Here is a 21,147-nt window from a genome sequence, read left to right as displayed (position 1 = left end):
GAATATGTTGTTGTGTTGCAGTTTCACCCGTTCTTCATTTTGATGTTACAATAAAAAAGCAAATGTGCTAGTAATAAAAATCCTCTGCAGCTGCAGCTGTACTGTTACAGTAACCTTATCACACATGTTATAAGGATAAAATGTCCTTGGAATGTCCTCCACTATAATTTGTACCTTAACCAGCACCTTATTACAACAGATGTACAGTTTGCAGAATAATTCAACCAAGACAGATGCAAGTTCACTCCCTTCATTTAATTCAACCTTACCTGATTTAACTGCAGTATATTTCAATGCAAGCAATATGATTTTTACCAGTGTTTTAAGGGTCAAGTAAGGATTTGGACAATTTTTGGGCAGGCTTGAGGTTGCTGAAATTTCAGAGTCACATTACTGACTATGTCTAATCTATATTTTTTCTTACCACACATCTAAAAATATTTAACCACTTACTTATTTACTTGTGTTTATTTAGGTTGTGATGCCTGCAGGTAATACATAGTATTAATAAAAACATAGAGGAGTTCTTTCTTCCAACATTGATTATGAAAAAAACACTGTATTGAATCTTTCCTCTCAAACCAACATATAGACCACACAGAATGAAAGAAATGTTGGTGAATTATAGCAGACAATATTTGCAAACTGGCAGCCATTTTGGAGTTCCTTTGGGTTGCTGTGGTTTTCAACAGTGCTGTTTCAGGAGTGTGCTAACTGCATTTGAAAGAATAGTGTGACGTTTTGGAAAATACACGTATTTCCTTCCTTGCTGAGAGTTAGATGAGGAGATTGATGCCACTCCTGTAAATATGAAGCTAATTAATTCCGAAATGTAAAATGACAATGTTTTTATCCAAAGCGACATACATCTGAGAGTTGATACAACACATGCAAAGATCTAGTCAGGAGAGAAAGACATGAGTAAGTGCCGTGAGTAAGTAACGTGAATAAAGCTAAGTTCGAGTCCAATAGGATGTAGGTGCCAACAGGCAGTGCTCAGAGGCATAGAGTGCATAGGATGTGTAGAAGCAGATTTTTTTTGTTTTGTTCAGTCCATCAAGTGTGGAGGTGTTCACGAAACAGCTGGGTCTTTAGTCTTTTCTTAAAGATTGAGAGAGACTCTGTGGATCGAACAGAGTTCCATCACCGGGGAACTACTGAAGAGAAGAGTCTGGCTAGTGATTTAGGGCCCTGTTGTGATGGTAGTACTAGGCCTTTCATTGGCAGAGCGTAATGAGTGAAGGGGGCATAGACCTGTATGTGGGAGTTCAGGTAGGCAGGAGCTGTTTTAGTTGCTGTTTTGTAAGTGAGTGTCAAGGTTTTGAATTTGATGCTGGCAGCAACTGGAAGCCAGTGGAGGAATATGAACAGTCGGGTGACACGCTGTTTTGGGTTGGTTGAAGACCAGCTATGCCGCCGCGTTCTGGATCATCTGCAGAGGTTTGAACGTACATGCAGGGAGGCCTGCCAGTAAGGAGTTGCAGTAGTCAATGTGTGATATTAAGAGAGTCTGTACCAGGAGTTGTGCGGCATGCTGAGACAGGTAGGGTCTGATCTTCCTGATGTACAGGGCAAATCAACATGACCAAGCAATTGAGGCCACATGAACATTAAAGGTTAGTTGGTCATCAACCATGACACCCAAGTTTCGGGCGGACTTTGTGGGCATGAGTTGGGTTGATTCGAGCTAGATACTGATCTGTTGCTGTATAGAGGGATTGGCTGGGATGACAAAGAGCTCGGTCTTAGAGAGGTTAAGTTGAAGGTGGCATTCTTTCATTCATGCTGAGATACTGGCAAGGCATGACAAGATCTGAGCCGAGACTGTGTGGTCTTCCGGCGGGAACGATAGGAAGAGCTGGGTATCATTAGCATAGCAATGGCATGAGAAAACGTGGGAGAGGATGATTGCACTAAGTGAGGTGGTGTATACTCAGAAGAGAAGGTTCTTGAGATACCAATCTCAGTGAGTATGGAGAGGAGGCTTTGGTGGTTAACTGTGTCAAAGGCAGCGGACAAATCTAGCAGGAAAAGAGCTGAAGACTGACCAAGCAGCTCTAGCTGAACACAGTGATTCTATCATTAACAGGAGTGCAGTCTCAGTAGAGTGACACCGCTTAAAGCCAAACTGATTTGGATCATACAGGTTGTTCTCTGAAAGGAATTCTGAGACTTGGTTAGAGACTGTGCGCTCAAGTATTTTTGATAGGAAGGGCAGGAGTGAAACCAGTCTGTAGTTTTCAACCTGGGCTGGGTTGAGTGTAGTTTTTTTGATCGCCAAGGTGACCCAAGCTTGCTTAAATGTGGTGGGGAACACACTGCCAGCAGAATAGTCTGTAGAAGACTGGATGGTATTGGTTCCAGTGGACAGGTGGGACAGGAGTCCAGCAGAAGTTTGGTCGGAGGGGAGAATGAGGACTGCAGACTGAGTCGGTCAGGCTCAGAGAACTGGTTACTGATGGCAGAGACCTTATCAGTAAAGAACAAGGTGAACATGTCTGCAGTGAGCAGAGTGAAGGGCTGAGGAGGAGGTAGATTGAGGAGTGAGTTAAAAGCAGAGAACTTTTTCCAAGTGCTTGTGGCTCCACAGATCATGTTCTGATAGTAAGTGGTCTTAGCTGTTTTTAAACTGGAGGAGAATGATGCTAGGAGACCATGATAGTCACTGAGGTCAGTGAACTCTCTGGTTTTATGCCATTTTCTTTCTGCCGCTTTGAGCTTAAAGCCATGGACTAGTGGAGGGGTTGCAAGCAGCTGTGGATGTTAAAGGGCAAATATTGCTAAGAGAGGAGGCTAGTGAGGACCAGAGCATGTCTGTAGCCTCATTGACAGGGAATGAGGAGAATTCATTATGGGTATGCATGGTAGCCAAGACCTGATTAGAAAATTGAGTCAGTGTGAGGGACCGGATGTTTCGGTGAAAGACCAATTGTGGAGGAACATGAGGATGTTCTAGTAAGTAGATTGCGAATTGAATAAAGAAGTGGTCTGATAGATGTAGGGGAGTGACAGTCAGATTTGCTGTGGAGCAGTTCCAACTCAGATCAAGAGTATTGCCTGCTTTGTGTGTGGGAGGGGTAGAGACCTGTTTGAGGTCAAATGAGTACAGAATTGACAGGAAGTCAACTGCTTGGGTTTTGTCAGTATGGATATCCATGTCTCACATGACAATCAGTGGTGTGTCATCATCAGGAATGGCTAGGATGTAACATGTCTAGTTCTTCTACAGAGTTCCCCAGTTGACACCCTGGTGAGCAGTATATGACAACCATAAACAGCTTAATAGCAGTAACCCTGATTGCATGGTATTCAACGGAGGAGTTATTGCTTAGCTGAGAAAGCGTGGTGAATTTCCAGTCCTTGTAAATGAAGTGTGGTTTCACAGTAGTTGTGGGGTGAATTGCTGGCTGTAGGTTCATAATCAACATACAAACATATTGATCTTCTTCTCACTCTTAGCAAGAAAGCAGATTAGAGTAGGCTGTTTCCCAAACTGATACTTAAACTATTCTTTTAACAGGCACAGGCTATTTCTGCACTGTTTTACCTGCAAATTCATGATTTAACCATTGGTCCAACTGATTAGTTTTTGGCTCTGCAGCCATGACTCACCTGTATATCTTGTATCTGGTGGAGAAGCCTTGTCGGTTTTTCTCCACAAAGTCAATGTACTCAGGGGAGTGGTGGAAGGGCCCCTTATCAGACAGGAGCCAGTCCAGGGGGCCCCCAGGCTTGTCATTTGGGAGGCTGGCTGTTGCTGCTGCTGCTGTTACCGCAGACCGTAAACACACCCAGCAGTGAAGGCTGAGGCTGACGACGCCCCATAGAGCCATCAGAGATGGAGGGAGCGAGAGAGGGATGAGGGTGGTGGTGGTGGTGTTGTGGGGGGGGGGTGGGGGGTTCAACAGCCAAAGCCACTCGTTGTTAGCTGGCTCCTCCACTGGGATGACCGGGGGACCTGCATCACCTCAACGCCCCCCGAACACCTAAAAAATAACACAAACACACAGATAAGGATACATACAATCCAAAAAGAGGACAAGCAACCACAAATGCAGAGAAACATTACGATTATTTCACAATTTAACAGCTATAAGTGGCAACAAGATATAGCTGCTTGGTTTTTTTTTATTAGTTTGAAGGGTTTCATCACACAGAAATACTAAGACATGGCAACAGCAAACTGTATACTCCTTTTGTGTTGAAATAATTTTTTAATTAATGAATTAGTCAAACAACAGAAAATTAATCAACTATGTCATTTACAATCAAAATGCCAAACCTCCTCTGTTTCAGTCTCAAATGTTAGGATTTGCTGTTTTGCATAAATTGTTAATTGCTAACACCCATGTTGGACTGTTGAACATGACATGGAACTTGAAAACATCACCTTACACTAAAACATTTTAACCTTGACTCATCAAATGGTAAAACACTGAATTAGTTATTCTCGCTAAATATTTTAAGTTGAATGAACATTATGTCATTCATCCAACTGACACTTTTTTTTTTATTTAAATGTCAAGACAAACTGTAGAAATGTTAGCAGAGCACACTGTTTTAGGTTGGTGATAGGGTCATTTTCTTTTTATTAAGTTGTGACCATGTAAAATATTGCAGTATTGCATGGATGCCATGCAAGCACTGGTCTGCTTACTGAACACAAATTGGGGTTTAGTCATATGGACAGGAGGAGAAAAGGCTAAAGCCACCAAGCCAAAGATTAATGGACAACTTACTTTTATTTTGATTCACACTGCTGAAAACTGTATTGGGGGTATTGTCATGACACAAAACAGCATGAAAACAGTCAAGCAACAAAAATATCTAACATATGTCAGTTTGATGGCCGGGTGCATGCTGGAAGGCTTATACACCAAGGATGCTGCAATACGAACTAATAAAAACTACTGATAGTATGCTGACTCCAATAAGAATATAATAATTGTCAATATTTGTCCTCCACCTTCAACTCAGTTGAATCAAAAACAAGAAACAACCTTTTGGTCAAACTCTACTATAATTTATCAATGATTTGTTGACAGACTGATCAATAATGAAAAATAAAAAATAAAAATAATAATGTTAGTTGCAGCCTCATACTCTTTGAAACTAAAATTGGTTCTCCTGGGGGCCTGTGAGGAAATAAGTCATATAAAAGAAAATCACAGCGCACTTAATGGTTAAATGCAGTGTGGTTTGCTACCAATTCGTCTTTCAAGAGAGAGGGAGATAACCATTTAGCCTCTTTTTAGAATATAGTATTTCATTTTGATTCATCGCTTCCTGTGAGTTGAGATTTTCATACATGACACAAGAATTTAATTTGGGTAAAAAGAGAAAAGTTTTTTTTAAAGATTTAAATAAATAGTCTGATGTAAAAATCTTCCATATAGTGCAAGTGCTTTAAAGTGGTAGAAGTTGTGAATTGTGAATTCATCCCTTTAACTTCAGCAATAATTGCTGTGCTGCTGTTTTCAAAATTATACCTATCGTACTACAACACTTGTTTTACACCACAGCAGATCTATTATAAGTTGTACTCAAATGCAAATCAATCAAGACAAGCCCTCAAACACACGCACACACACACACACACACACACACACACAGACACGCTTTTGTTGCTGACATAAAAAATCTTAGTTTCTGTGTTTTATCAGACTACCTGCTGTTCAGACTGTTGTCCAGGGCTCACATTAGTCTCTATCACCATCTCAAGCCCTGTCAATCATCTCCCCCGCAGTGACACACTGCTTTGCTGTGCATTTGTGTGTGTGTGTGTGTGTATGTGTGTGTGTGTTGGGGTGTAGGGGGGTTTGAGTCCCATTACAGTATTCTGATGACAATCTGTCAAGTTAACTCAGCCATGTGACCGTGCGTGTGGGTGTGTGCTCGCATGTGTGTGGGTTTCAAAAATCATTCTCAGACAACACAGCAGACAGCATGGGAAGAACGCACAACAGCTGGGGGTGGATAGAAAGTGCAAAAACTGATTTAAAATGTGATATTCAATATTATTACACAATCCTCCACAGGAAGAGACAGAGATAAGGGTTAATTATTGGAAGTTAAGCATGCAGGAGGAGTTTAATTTTGTAGTTTTAATGAGATGAGATGAGCTGGCAATTTGGAAATTGATTTCAGTCTGACATCGCTGTCATCGCTCCTCTGACTCTGCCTATTTGACCCCACTGTGTGTGGGAGAATGTAGCCTTAGCCTTCCACCTTCTTTAAATAATTATATATCTGTGTGACATCTATTTCCTGAGTTGACATGTGCATATTCACCAGAGTTGTCCTTTGTAGGTCCTTTGGAGCAAATACAAGTCAAGTCTCAAGTCAAGTCAAGTCACAAGTTAGCTAATTGCAAGTCACAATCCAAGTCTTTCAAATATTTTTTTGAATATTTTCCTTTTAAAGCTCTATAGTATAGAAAACTGAAGACTTAAGTGTCTAGTTTGACTAGAGACTCAGTCAAGACTCATGCTGAATTAAGTCTTTAGTGAGGCAAGTATCAAGTAGGTCAAGTGTTAGAGAAGTGAAGTCCAAGTCAGGTCTCAAATCTTAATTTTTGTGACTTAAATCATAAATTTATTCCTGAGGGGCTGAAAAGAATGGATGATACTAAGGACGACATGTATACAATGATTAAAGTTGGATCAATAGGAAACCCCTAAAATCCTTTGTTCCTATACCAAAACAGAAACAGACACGCATCAAAAACTGTTTCTCTTGCTAATTTATGTTGTAAAAATGCAAAGAAACAAAGGAAAAATCTTGATTTAGATAAGATCCTGAAAGGAGAGATGTGAGCAACGAGGAGCTGGAGAAGAACATTTCATTAGAGTGAGGTGAACTTCGGCTAAGCAGTGGCTCCGCACTGAAACCTGATTAAATAATTTTCATGGCACCGCACTAATTTACCATTTGCTCTTTGGTCCTGATTCCAGTTGTAAAAATCACACCAATAAAATAATCTGGCCAGTAACAATGGACAGAGACTTAATCTTTCAATAATCTTTAAATATCACACACTATAGTATTTTATTTCCCAACTGTCAACACCAACTGGCCCACAGTGTGATCCACTCAATCCAACTTGGTTCAATAAGTCATTATACCAAATCAATCATATAACTGGACTTATAACCGCAATATGTGTCCTTGCCTTAGGTCTGCATCATGTCTAAGTCTCCAGTCTCAAGTCTTTGTTGCTTACACATTACATTTGATCTTATATGCGGCATGAAGTAGGGGGAAGGCATGAATTTGATACAGTTCTGCACAGCACTGCTACTAACTTCCTCTGTTGTTGATGCAGTTAAACTGTGAACGAGTCCTTTAGCAATTTCCGTTCTCATTCCAGCAGTGTTGAATAGTTTATTCGTACTGTGAGAGATGTCTGTCTTCCCAGTTTTTACTGTTGTTGTTTCTTCTGCTAAGTTCTCTGTTCGAGCTTGAGCGTTACACTTTTCCGTCTATTCCTTCAACTGTGAACCGCCACACAGCAAGCGGTCGCCACTTTGTGTGTGATTTGACAAAATGTGACACTAAAATGATGGCACAGTACCATATAGGAGGAGGTTTAAGAATACATTCCTGCATGATCATGTATGACAACCATGATGACGTGTCTATGCGGCAGTAAAACTGGCCCCAAAATAGCTACAATTGCAGCTTTTTTTTTTTTTTTTAGCTGAATCTAAAACCTTTAGCCTATACTCTGACTAAATATGACCTAAATATTATAGGTGAAACATGGTGCATGTAGTGTATAGAGTGACCTTGGTCAGAGGGGAGTGTGTGGCGTGTTAATATCAGAATAGAGCAGAGAGGTCATATTAAAAGACTCTTTAATCCTATCATCCAACAGGCAGCTGTCCAAAAAGCTGATGCAGGAGAACAGTGACGGAGAACACTGAGCTCTCTCTTTCTGGGCTGGGCTCTCGTTCCGTGTTGCTAGCTTGTTCTCTTTTCCTTCCTCTCACACTCCTTTGTCTTTGTTTTGTGTCTCTCCCTACTCAAACAACCTACTCTCTTCCTCCTCTGCATTCTGGAATACATCTAAATCCCACTTTTGACTCACATCCTCCATGTTGCTTTACACACTTGCTATGACAGTCCTGTCTGTAAACATTCATTGTTTCCAGACAGGTCTGCGTCAGCCTTATAATCACATTATCACCCAAACAAAGCCATCCACTAAGCCTTTGTTATCAGCTGCCTGGATGATATCAGATACATGCCATTCCCACTTTACAGGGGCATTATGTCACATTTCCAACCTTATGCAAACACTGCTTTTCATCAGACAATGTTAGCAAATGCTCCTCCTTGAGGCAGGAAGTCCTCACACAATCTAGAAACAACAAATCAAATGTTGGTTGATATAACAGGAAGATATTTTCAATTCCAGCAGTAGGCAAGAACTGGGACTCCAGTGGATCCACTCAAATATGATTTTGCACAACGTGGGCCAGCAATAACCTGAGGCTGTTTGGGACCTCTGTATAAAATGAAAGCTCTGTGTGTCCCTGTGAGGTCCTCTCAACGGAATTGTGAGAGGAGTGCAAATGATGAGAGGATAGATTTTCCCACACAAGAATGTAATGAGAACTTGGATTCCCTGAATAGGCAAATGCCAAGAATAATATTGACACAACGTGACATCATATAGCAAATTCAAACCCTTTCATGTAAGTTCTGGCTATCAAGTGACTGTTTAGTTTTTGTAGATTATAAATATTACCAGACATACTCTCAGAGCACCAAGGTAATCACAATTTTAAGTTCAATTAAAAGCTGTATGCGCTTTCATAAGCACTCTTTACTGCTTCTGAAAACATCTGTCATGGAGCCCTCAAGGTTTAGAAATGGCTCTCTGGTGGAATTTACAGTCAGCATGTGCCCCCATGCACAATCACCTCAGCCTTGTCATATGATGCTCAATTTTTCTTCCATACCTATAACAAAGAACAACTGTCTAACAAATTTGCACAGGATCACCAATAAAGTTTCTTTGAGTAGAGAGAAAGCACAGGCATTGCAATTTATCTTTTAAATGACACCTATGACAAGGTTCTGTTTATCTCTGCAGGGAAGAAATATCAGTTTGGAAGTCTTTTTTTGTTCTGTCAGTTTGATAGAGAAAGGAGGGTGTTGAACAAATGACCGTTCAAGTGAAGTGCTGCCAACAGTGGATCAAATTCTACAACATTTTTACACCCACTGCCCATCATAATGGTGAGCTATATTCAGTAAGCACCACTGAATATCAAATACTTCAGCTGCAAAAATGCTTCAAGTATTCTGTGATGACTCCCATCATATGTAAGTCAGATTTAATATCTTGTTATTACTTGACCAAAAGGCCCCGGAGATAAATGGCTGAGTAAGCACGTCATTCACTAGAACTAGAACTAAAACTTGTCGTTAAAATGCAAGTTCTCTGAGAGTGATTTGAAAAAATTTTCACAAATACAAATGATGAGTAATGTCAGCCTTGTAGGACTAGATAAAAAGGAGATTTTGGACTCATTATGGCTACATCTTCATTCAACACTTCATGTTGGATTTGGTTCTCAGTTGGTAAAATACCTGGATTTATTCTGAGTATAACTCCTCTCTCTCTCCTTACTTGCAAAGAGCACTGTAGAAATCATTCAGATAGTCATTTAATCAACCCTATCACTAGAAAAGATCATTGATAGTGGATGATTTTGCAAAACAGCAAATAACGTTCAATGACAATGATTTTAAGCATTAAAAACCTACATTTAAAGATGGTATGGCTATGGTAAAGTAAAGGCAACTAAGACACTTACAGCTGGGAAAGGATACTTTACACAACCGTCCACCACTCCAAACTCCATACCCTTACTTTCTACTTTGCTACATAAAGGCCACACTACTTCCTGCTATGACACTAAATGTTGGCACTGGTCATACGTTGTGCATTGCAGATTGGTCCAATGATTGATTTTTTTAATATATCTAACAGTAGATATCTAATCTATTTGGCAAAACGTTTAGTTCTTTTTTAATGTTTCAAGGTCAGTCAGTCATCTGTCTGTTTAAATACTTACATTTGTTGAAAGCCCATCCTAAATAGGTCCAATTAGACATTTAAAAGATTGAATTGAATTTGTGGATTCAATACTGGATTCTGATTCAATCCAATTCTATTGAATCCAAAACCTAGTTCTCATGTAGGTGAATCATGCAATTGTGAAATATATTTCTATTCATTGTTCTTGAGACTATTATGTTTCCTTTCTGAAAAAAGAACACATTACTTTGCATAGTGAGTTCATTCAGCGACTTCATGCAGTTCTGAAAACATCAGATTGAAAAACTAGAACCCATGTTAGTAGACAACCAGTCAAGCAAAAATGAAAGACAATGCTCATAACTTCTATCTAAAAAATGTTCTTCCCTGAGGCATAATGTTAAAAAAGTCAATGAAACGATGAGAAAGTGAAGACATTTTTCATTACAAGCACTACTGGTGGTTACATTAAGGTATGATGTGCGTAGTGTCGGCTTGGCATGTCCTCCAGCTATTTGAAACCTGTGTGAAAAGACAATACTATTTGTTTTTTCCACTTTTTCTCTGAATAATCAAGAAAGAATGGAAATAAAATATTGTTTAATGTCGGGTCCTAGACACATACTGAGACAGGCAGCCTTCAGAAAAAAATAAATTGCTTGCAAATCCGTCATTCATTAAGTAAAAGAGATAATGTCATAGAAACTATGATTGCAGATATTCTTGACGTTATTCAGAGCTTGTTCGAAATGATATGATTGACTCACAGACTCCTTGAGCTAAATTAACTAAATTGCCAGTGTTGCCACTTCAAGTTAATATCTCAATTGATTTTGCTAAAGAGAACATCCAAAACAAACTCATTTATTGGCCTTTCCTACCAATCTGCTAGACTTGTGATTGAATGGATTTATCTGTCTTCACAAAATTTCGGAGCACGTCTCTCAGGCTGTGCTGCAGCACATCCTGTAACTTTGTGTGACTGCCAGAATTACATGTTTCCTCTAGAGATATAGGCCTGGCCACTGACTGCAGTGTTGGAGCTTGACTCTCACCTTTTAGAGGATACAGTAAACTTGATGAGATGTGGGAACTCCCAAGCCTAATCTTTCTTGAGAATTTCAGCAGCCGTTTTCATTGGAGACTGGGACAAAACAGAGCATTCAGCCTCTAAACATCTGCTTGCTTAATGTGGTATGCCAGAGCTGTAACGGTCACCTACCAGAGCTTTGTGTGTGTGGATGTATGTATGTATGTATGTGTATGTGCTTTCCAACAATATTTGTCCATATCCATGATTGGAACACTCACCACAGCAGATCCTCTTTGTTGGCACTGGAAGTATGCAAATTCAAATGAGTCTCTTTTTGTGATACCTCACACTTTGAACACATTTGAAGGAAAACGATTGTAGAGAAAGCGATGTAGGGGAGGCGCACACTTTGCGGGGGGGGTTTGATTAAAACATTTCATTAGAATTTCTTCAACAGGATCCACTTTGTAACTTGTCTGCGAGCCAACCCCCAAACCATCCTCAAAGTAGGGAAACAGGAACTGATAAACTTTACATCTTCCCCTCCATGCTGACTAATGAGGTTTTTGGCCCTAATTAACCCAGTTATCTTCACTCCTACAACTGTCAACAATACCTCTCATACCAGTGCCGGAGGTAAAACACAGCCTTTGTGAAATTATAATATGACTTACCAGTTGCACTCATCCGGCTGTCTTAAACAAATACAAAGAATGAGCTCCCATGGTGTCTTGAGAAGGAAACATCAAAGAGAAAAAAATGTCACTATATTAGCGCTACATGGACACACACGCTCTATCATGAATATACACATGTAAAGATCTGCAAACATGCATATGTAAGCATCAGACATGAAGAATCAATGCATAATACAAGAAACAGCAGAGCTGGGTTGCCGTGGGGAAGGTCAAATTAAAGTGTGTAGGTTTGTGAGGTTGTGTTTTTCTGCACAAAGTCTTGTGTAGGTGTTGCTCTGTGGATGCCTAAATTTACTTTTGAGCCTCCAGAAGATGTTGTGGATCGAACTTCCTAAACAAAAACTTTCCCTCCACCACTCAAGACAGATTTAGACAGATCTTAAAAAAATTTCCCACTCTGGTCTTCATGTCCAAAAAAAATAATTCAAGCTTTTATCACTGTAAAGTTTGCCTTAAACTATAGTGCTTTACATTTAGCTGCAATATTCTTTATTTCCTATAATCCTCTTTGTATGCAAATTAGTTTTTGTGTAGTCACGCAACATACATACAAATACATATTTACATTTGTTATTTACAGCTGCTATAATGATGTAGACTACTGTACATGTAGATCTATTTTTTGACACAAACTGTATCTTTCTCAAGGAAGTATTGTAGGTTATGTGCTAAAAGAGTTTGTTTGCTGTTAGTATGGTTGTTAATGTTAGAATGAAACCCAATGAGATTTCTGTATTCTTCATAAATGAGATGAGAAGAAGGCAGTTAATCAACAGTGGAGCCACAAAGAAGATAAATAAATGTAGGCCTATATTACTGCCACAAATGCACCGCAGGATTTTACAGTGGTACCATTGGTTACAGTATGTACTTCTGTTAAAGGAGCGTATGTGAAATCCAATTTAATATTTCTCACACTCTTCAAAAAAAAAAAAAAAATCATACAGTGGCTTATTAAGGGGGAGAAACTCCACAGCAGATAACTTCAAGGCCTGCATAGTAATAGCTCAGGCCAACAAATCCTTTCTCTCACAAAAGCAAGGAGGGAATTTGGCTAGATGAAGCAATAAACTGATAACAAACACAACAATCCCTCCTCTTTTAATACAGTGACAATTCATTATGGAAGATGGATAACAATGAGCCTTGTCACCTCACACACAGACATCAAAAAATCACATCATTATGCAAGGATGAAAAAAAAGAAACATCCAAAAAAGTTGCATCGTGTCTGCCCAAGCTCCTCAAAATCAAATCAAAACAGACCTTGATTTTTGAGTGTTGACTGGCAATGTAATTAAGTTAGCACAGGCAGAAGGTGTGTGTGTGGTTGTCAGACTGTATATAGTACATGTATGTGTGTGTTGTCCTTGGTGGCTGTGGCAGTAATGGGAGATTAATTATTAAGGTGGATACAATCAATTACTCAACTGGTGATCTATATCAGTATCTATACATGTGTACATGTGTAGCGAGTTAAAACTAAGTGTGTAATTGTTGATCTGCGAGGGGATTGTAGTAAATCATTGTTTAGGTACTGTACATAAAAAACTCAAGTTGAAAGCAAACAGGAGAAAAGTCACCTTAATGATTGCTAGCCAGACTGTAAACTTCTCACTTGCACGGTTTTATATGGCTGCATATCACTGAGTGGCTGAGAACATACAGAGCAAAGTGAAGCTTCTATAAATCACAGTAAAACACAAATAGACCTCCTCTGCTGGTGGCCTTGTACAAACAGGGACAAAGGTTGCTCTTAAATTAAAAGGATGGTTTTCTTTCTCACTCGTGGCTGGCTTTGTATTTATTTTTCTGGTATGTTCTATTGCTACAGTAACTTCTTTAATACCCACAAATGGAAAAGAGTTAAACACTGTTTTCCCGCTATTCTTGCTCCGTGTCCTTTCAGTTTGGAAGAGGTAGGCCGAGGGATGTAGAAAGTATGCAATGTTTTCAGAAAGCAGATTGTATGTCGTCTTGTTTGAAGCCGCCTTCAAGTGGTGTTGTGATTACAGTGGTTATGAAAGGAGCCATTTCAATTGCCTTCCAATATGGTATTCATAACTTCAAAAGTGGACATTTTCTAAAAGATCAGAACTCAGGAGTTGTGAAGTATATTGATGTTTTCAAAAAGGATGGTGCCTATGGAAGTTACTTTTCACTTGTATTTAAAGGGTCATTCCACTAGTTTTACACATAAAGATCAGTTTAATGGTCAGAGTTAGAATTACGCAGCCTGTGAAAATAAAGTCTTCAGTGGCTCAAGAGGGAGCTTTAACAAGTCTGAGAAAATTACTCCAGTGACATTCGCTTGAGTAATTTCAGTTTGGAGACTACAAATTTGACAATGACAGAAATGACAGAAACCCTGAATGGCAAACTGGTAGGGATGGGAATCTTTGGGAATCTCCCAATTTGATTCTGATTCCATTCAGATTCGATTCTCAAGACAATTCTCCAGTGAATGAAAAGAAAAGGGGGCGCTTTCAGTCTCTTGCTCCAGTATACTGTGTGCCAAACCATTCACTGGTGTCCTTCGACTGAAATGCAATATGAACATAACTGACAATTAAGAGAAATGGTCTGCAGCCTTTTTATTTTAAGAAGTTAACTGCATTAATTAATGAATTATATGTGGGATATATGTACAAGGCATTTGCTATATGCAGCTATTGCCCGCAATCCCGTCATTATGGAGAACTACTATCAAAAACTCTCAGGATAATTTAGGTGATGTCATCCTTGCATTAGAAATTACAAACGGTTGGTGGAAATGTAAAATCAACTCTGATATATATCATTTCATTATGTCCTTTTAGAATATAACTTCTCATACATATCATTAAATATATTAGAAAAATGTGTTTGACACTCCTTGATTATACATTTTTAGGTGTATTTACTGGTCATCTCGCTCTACTTATTTATGGGCTTTCCAGTTCATTTTTTGTAAGATATTACAGACAAAAAAGAAATGCTTAAGCTATGAAGAATAACTGAGGATATCTGTAGATTTTGTGATGATGAGGAGGAGGATATTATGCATTAATTTTGGTATTGTCCAGTGGTTGAATCTTTTTGGCAGCAGGTGGTGAATTGGTTATCTGAACAAACAATCCTTCTCCCTTTCTCCCCTCTCACTATTATTTGGAAGTGTCAAGATGATCAAAATATGTTATTGAACACTTTTGTGTTGCTTTGCAAACTTAATATAATTTGATACTCCAACAAAGCTGGATTTGAGCTCCTTCATATTATTTCTCAAACATTACTATTTGCAGGAAAGGATAATTATGAAATGTAGAGCAAAGAGCTCAGGCATAAATAAACTGGAGATCCTGACAATATCAAAAACTCGGGCTACAGAGCTGTGATTATTCTATGATATAAATTAATATTGTCTGGCTTTTTCATTTAGTTCCCTCTATAGAATGGCATATTTAATTTGAAATGCTGTAGAAGTGATTTGTTTTTGTACTACAATTAGATATAGTGCTTGACATGTATATACATGTATGTATGTTTGTATAGGTGTATATATATATATATATGTATGTATATGTGTGGTATGTCTGTTGTAATTTGTATAATCATGTTTGTGTTCGTGATGTAAGTTATTTCTTTTCTGTAACTACTGTATATTATGTTTGTAAAATTTGAGTAAAAATGCATTTAAAAAAAGAATGAACTAATATGAAAGCATCTTACAGTCTCCTGCCTGTATGAGAATAACAAAATGAAGGGGAGGTGGAGTGCTCTGCTGTGTTGTTATATCTCCAGCAGTGAAGAGCAGCCTTTCTGCTGCACTGTTAGCTCTGGGGAAAGCCATCGTTGTCCAAGATGCTGAGCGGGTGCAGGGTTTTTGAGGTGAAACAGACAGAGCATTGAGTTATTTTCTTCACCTCAGAGTTGGTTTAAATTGTTTAATGCTGCAGTGTGTGTTGGTCAGCCAGTCTCGTTTGTTACTGCTGGAGTTCGCTGCTCTGCTCCGCTAATGTTAGTCTCTGAGTGACAGCGTAGAAAGTTGACAATATACTTACCATTTGTCTCGCAAAGGTAATAATCAAATCAAAACATGATGGCAACTGCTGCATTTGGTGAAGATGAATTACAAGATAACTCTAGTGTGTGCGTGCTGTAGACTGTCTGGGTGCTGCACTGCTCTCGCAGTTGAGTTCTGCCTTTTTTGTTCTGTCAACATCATGTTATTAAGTAACATTTAGAAAATCGATTTTTGACATTTGTGAATCGGTGCAGAATAGTCCACATCCGCGTCGCAATGCATCTAAGAACTGATTTTTTTTCCCCCATCCCTACAAGATGGAGAAGTCAAGTTTGAAAGAAATTGGCATACAATGAAAGACATTATTTAGCTGGGAAATAGAAGTTTTTGGAGTTTGACCCATACTAGGGACTAAAAGTCAATACTGGCGACCTGTGCAGCATCAGTTTTGACCATCTTTTAAATCTCACCCTCAACCCTCACCTTTAAAGAAGTGCAATAGTAAATTGCTGGAGTACCCCTTTAATTACTTTTGTTGTTTACCCTTTTCTTTTCTCTGAAAGGCAGAGAAAATAAATGATTGACCATTTTTGAAAAGGAAACAAGACAACGTCCATTTCGGTCAGTCACATAGCAACAGTGTTCTCACGATAATGTGAATGCCAGTCATATGAGTGCTCTATTATCCATGTCAAAAATAAGACCATAAAATTAAATTTGAAGGCAGCATTAACCATAATTTGTTGTAACAATAATTTGCTTAACATTAGCGTAACATTATTTATGTCAGTGTTTTTGACCATGGTTACAGTTAGTTAAATGCTTGCCTGTTTTAATAACAAAATCTGCTCTTTATCTTGTAAAACATATGAAATTGAGTACATTACTTTTTGTGACTGACTACAAATTTGATATAAATGCAGTCTCGTGCCTGTCCTTTAGTGTGTGTGCTTTTACTGAATATGTTCTGACTCAACATTCAATTACCACTCGCCTCAGAGAGAGATTTTAGTTTAATGCCCCAGTCGGTCTTAATCTGAGAGATTTTATTTTAACACCCTAGTCAGTCTCAAATCCCCCAATGAGACATTTTTTACTCTTTTAAGATTTTGTACTCTTTTGCTTTATTCTCATCTTCTCATCGCTCACATTTTCCCTCTCTCCCTCCAACTGCTCCACTCCGTCATTTTAGATTGAAGTCAAACTCGTCAGTTTGCTCATTATCATAAAATAATGGGCTGTGGATATTGAGCAGATCCTGGCAAAACTTGACCCTGAAATACCACAAACCCTGCAGAATCAATCTTTTTTCTTATTTCCATCCTTTTTTTTCTTTTTTGAAATATCTTCCTTACGTTATTTCTTTCACTTATCTTCTTATTTCAGACTTCATTTTTACTTAATTCTTCCAACTCCCACTTCCCAGAAAAAAAAGCAGTTATGATCAAATACACTGCAGTAGTATTACACACAGCATGGGCCCTCCATTCATTAAAGTGGAACTCCACTGATTTTACACAGTAAAGTCTGTTTATAAGACATGGCGTACCACTGCATATGTGAAATATGCATAAATATATATATATATGTATAAAGCCTTTTACTCTTCGGGAACTTTTTGTGAACGAATCTTGCTCACAAACGGAGTGGAACATGGAGCCTTATATGACAATTTCAAGGGTGTGGATGATGCTAATGATCACATATCACAAATCCACACATCCTCATGAGCAGGTGGTATTTATCAGGCTGAAACAAGCAATTTACGACAAGTTCAGGCAGTTAAGGACTTTCTTGCATCCAACGTAGGATTTTCTTATTTTCCTCTTATTGCAAGAACAAATATAAGAGAAAAATAAGAAAACATTCATGCATGAGACCCAATGTGTGGAATAATAATAAAAAATAAATAAATATGATGCATTGATTGTTAAGTAAAAACTGTCCATCGTGATTCTGACAATGATGAAGGTGTTCAATGCTAAATCAGTGCCATACCCTTATCAGTCGAACACTTGTTAGCATTCTACCCCGTCCCAACCACCCCTCTACCCCAAACTGAATGATGGAGAATCATTTTGCATTCAAACTTATGTCTTTTCAATCCTGTGTGTTGTGTTTACGGTGGCTGTGGGAGGAGGGTGGCAGTGTTCCTTTTGCTTCGTCCTTCCATTCCTATTCTCTCCTCAGCAATCACATCTACGAATGATTTCCTCATTCGGACCTATCAGCCACCCGACAGTAAACTGTAAGAACAAGGAGCCCTCTCAGGCATGTAATTCCTCTTGTTGGCATTAGTCTAGAAGCCTATGGTCCCCTGCTCAGTCACAGTTGCTGTGTAAAAGTGTTTTTCAAGCTCAATTTGTCTCTTCTCAAGTATTCATCTCAGGCAGCTGGTCTTGTCATCAAAACCCTGACAAACAAGCAAATCCACTCACTCCCATGCATGCAAGCAGTCGGGCTGGACATCCTAACAGAGGGAAAGTGTAGAAACTGGAACTGGAACTGTTAACTTCTTTCTGTTTGTGGGGCAGGTGACCAATACAAGGAGAGAAATCTCTCTTTTCATAGGAGGAGACAGTGTGCCTTTCAGGCCTGGACACGGTCGGGTTCACCAGTCTCCCAGGATAGATGAGGACATCGCTGAACAGTGGCCCTGTTGTGGCCCTATAAACAGTCTGAAGCTTTGGCACCTCTGCCTAACACTGGCAAGTGGCAATGAGAATTACAGCAGTGATTCACTGTTTTTTTTCCACCATAAAGCTCAGCTACAAAACAACCTTCCTGCCTCCGGAGTGGGTTATTCACTCTAAGATACTGGTTTAATATAAAGTTAAATGTAAAATACTACAAATATCACCTATGCCAGCCTGCCCTTGGGCCAGTATGATTGCATTTAAAATGTTATTTGTTTTCTTCAAGGGCATTTGGCTCAGTATCAGACCCTCCACTGACGATCCCATAAGACTGCCCTGACTCATGTGTGCCTTCCTCGAGGGTGACGCTTGAGGGTGAAATGTATAATTATGAAATGAGTGGGACTTTCTTTTTTTTTTTTCTTTTCTTTTTTTCCAAGCTGAAAGCGATCTGGGTTTTCTGCCTCACTGGTGTTTGGCAAATCATGCTCTGTGCACATATCAGTGTTAGAAATCTGATCCTCTACAGGCGAGAATGCCAATACACCCTAAGGAATATAGATTAAAGATGTTTGTTGGAAAGGCAGATAAAGGGTGGCAGTGTGGGTGATGGGGGAGGTGGGAAGGAGGCAGGCAGGCAGTGAGAGAGGGAGGAGATAAGTCTGATTGTGCTCCTATACTGACAAGGCATGAAAAGCAATACTGTGTATGTTTTCCTGAAAGCTGCAGTAGATGTGTGTATGTCTTTGTATGCATGTGCCGGTGTCAGGCTGTAGTCACGTTTGAGCAGATGTGTTGAGTGTATTTGTGTTTCTGTGTGAGTTTCCTCTCACACTGTGGTCAAGCCTCAGAAAGCATTTCACACATGTCACAGCACAGCAGATTTCAGAGCGCTATCCAGGTCAAGTACACTGCTGCTATGTAGTTATCTTTCCAGAGAAATAAGAAGAAAGTCCACAGGTAGAGTGTTTAAATGTTTAAGGATTCTACTTTATATTCACCCATCCAAATTCGACAAAAAAGATGTATAATTACAAGAACTCACCGCGGTTAGGAACAGCAGGTAAAGTTTAACTCAGTATTTCCCATTCTCTTGGTGAATCTCGGTGGCTCTCAACTGCCGAAATTGTAGAGAAACTCATTTCAGTTTGTTGACGTTCTATAGCAACTCCGAAGAAAACACAGCACTCCGAAAAACACCGGTACACACACTCAGGGATCCGAAAACAGGTAAATGTGATCGGTGAGGAAGACTGCTCCGGACCAATCCGTCGCACGGTTCTACACCAGTGAGAAACTTTGAGAAAGCAGCCCGGGTGCGCTGGGGGTGAAAGTCGGCTTATCCCAGTGTAATTCAGCGTTCCTAGAAGCAGAGGCTTTGACCTTTGAGGGGATAATGACTTTACAAAATGAAATCATCCAGCAGGAGATGTAGTCAAGAGGAGAGACAAGTAGAGGAGGAGAGAGAGAGGAAGAGGAGGAGAGAGACTCAAGGAGCGCAAAGGGGCTGTCGATTAGAAGATTAAAAAGACGCGTTTGCGCATTTGTTTTCAGCCAGAAAACGGCTGGGTCCAACGTCGGACAGATGCGACGGAATGCGGCTACCGGGACGCGGACAGACGCCCCACGGAGATGGTTAAATATCCCGTTATAATTTCCACCCCAGCACCGTTTTTTCCTACTTGACCCGCCTACTCCGCATCGCTGTTTGGAGGAGCTCAGGAGCGGAGGAGCCAGATTCTGTAGAAACTGTAGGTAGGCGCCCAGCAGCAGATAACAGACACGGGCGCCTCAGCTCTCTCCTGTGCCCCTCTCTCACTTAGTCACATGTTTAAGACACAAGTAGCCCTCTGTAATAGCTGCCAAAGGAGGGTAGACTAAGGTAGACGACGCGGCGAGAATAATAACAAGCGTTTTGTTAAGTCTCCCTCTCTCCTTCTTACTTTAAATGAAAAGCGCTAGTGTGCACTTAAGTGAAATGACACTCTTGTCATTAACTTTATGCCCCAATATTGTCTTTTTTCTTCTTCTTAATACCGCAGTTATTTATAAAGACATGGGCAAAGGAAGCTAATTGAATACCTCCCATAACTGCTTGGCTGGTCCACTCTAAAAGAGCCTCCGGAGAGGACGTCAACATTTAAGTCCTTATCTGTCTGAGCTGTCACGTTAGTTAGAAAAGAACGAAGGTGTTGAGCATGATGCCTAATCCTCTTTGGTTTTGTCTTGTGGAGCATGCCTATGCATGAACCATGAGTCATTAAGTGGCACCGCAAAGGCAGCTCTGCTAAAATCACCATGCAGCCGAGACTATAAGCATCACTGAGTGAATGAATAGATGCTGGCATTTTCATAATGACTATGACAACACACATTATAGCAACAGGGATCAGCCCTGTTAAACTGTATGCCCAGGCACCTGATTTCATTTCATTGATCAAAACCAGTGCCAGGGCTCGCAGTGTTTGAATTGGTCAGGAAGGCATATTCTGTTGTCTTTTATGGGTTGTTACTGCTCTGCAGGAATAATTAATATGCAGGGAGAAAAAAAGAGCCTTTTGTCTGAAACTCAATTTAAATCTCTCAGTGATCTGAATAGGTACCTCAAGATGGATAAAAGTGAATTCTATATAGTTATAAGCTTTAAATATTAAATATATATTCAAAATAGTGTTGCACATGTATGTTATCAATACTGACAAACACAGACTATTGTGTGGGGTTAG

At 39.6% G+C, this 21,147-nt stretch overlaps 1 protein-coding gene across 1 annotated transcript in view; it reads right to left on the bottom strand.

Annotated features, from left to right (window-relative positions):
- LOC121900794 (BMP/retinoic acid-inducible neural-specific protein 3-like) overlaps window positions 1–20,370 on the bottom strand; it is a 50,035-nt gene extending 29,665 nt beyond the window's left edge. Inside the window, exons 1-2 of the mRNA XM_042417330.1 lie at window positions 19,467–20,370; window positions 3,613–3,986 (exon numbers count right to left, since the gene is read on the bottom strand). Of these exons, the coding sequence (XP_042273264.1) occupies window positions 3,613–3,833 (221 nt within the window). The 5' untranslated portion in view covers window positions 3,834–3,986; window positions 19,467–20,370. The remainder of the gene's footprint in view (window positions 1–3,612; window positions 3,987–19,466) is intronic.
- Between the last annotated feature and the right edge of the window lie 777 nt (window positions 20,371–21,147).

This window comes from Thunnus maccoyii, chromosome 7 (assembly GCF_910596095.1).
Source record: "Thunnus maccoyii chromosome 7, fThuMac1.1, whole genome shotgun sequence".
Classification (NCBI taxonomy): Eukaryota; Metazoa; Chordata; class Actinopteri; order Scombriformes; family Scombridae; genus Thunnus; species Thunnus maccoyii.
This window is presented reverse-complemented; position numbering and strand designations above follow the sequence as displayed.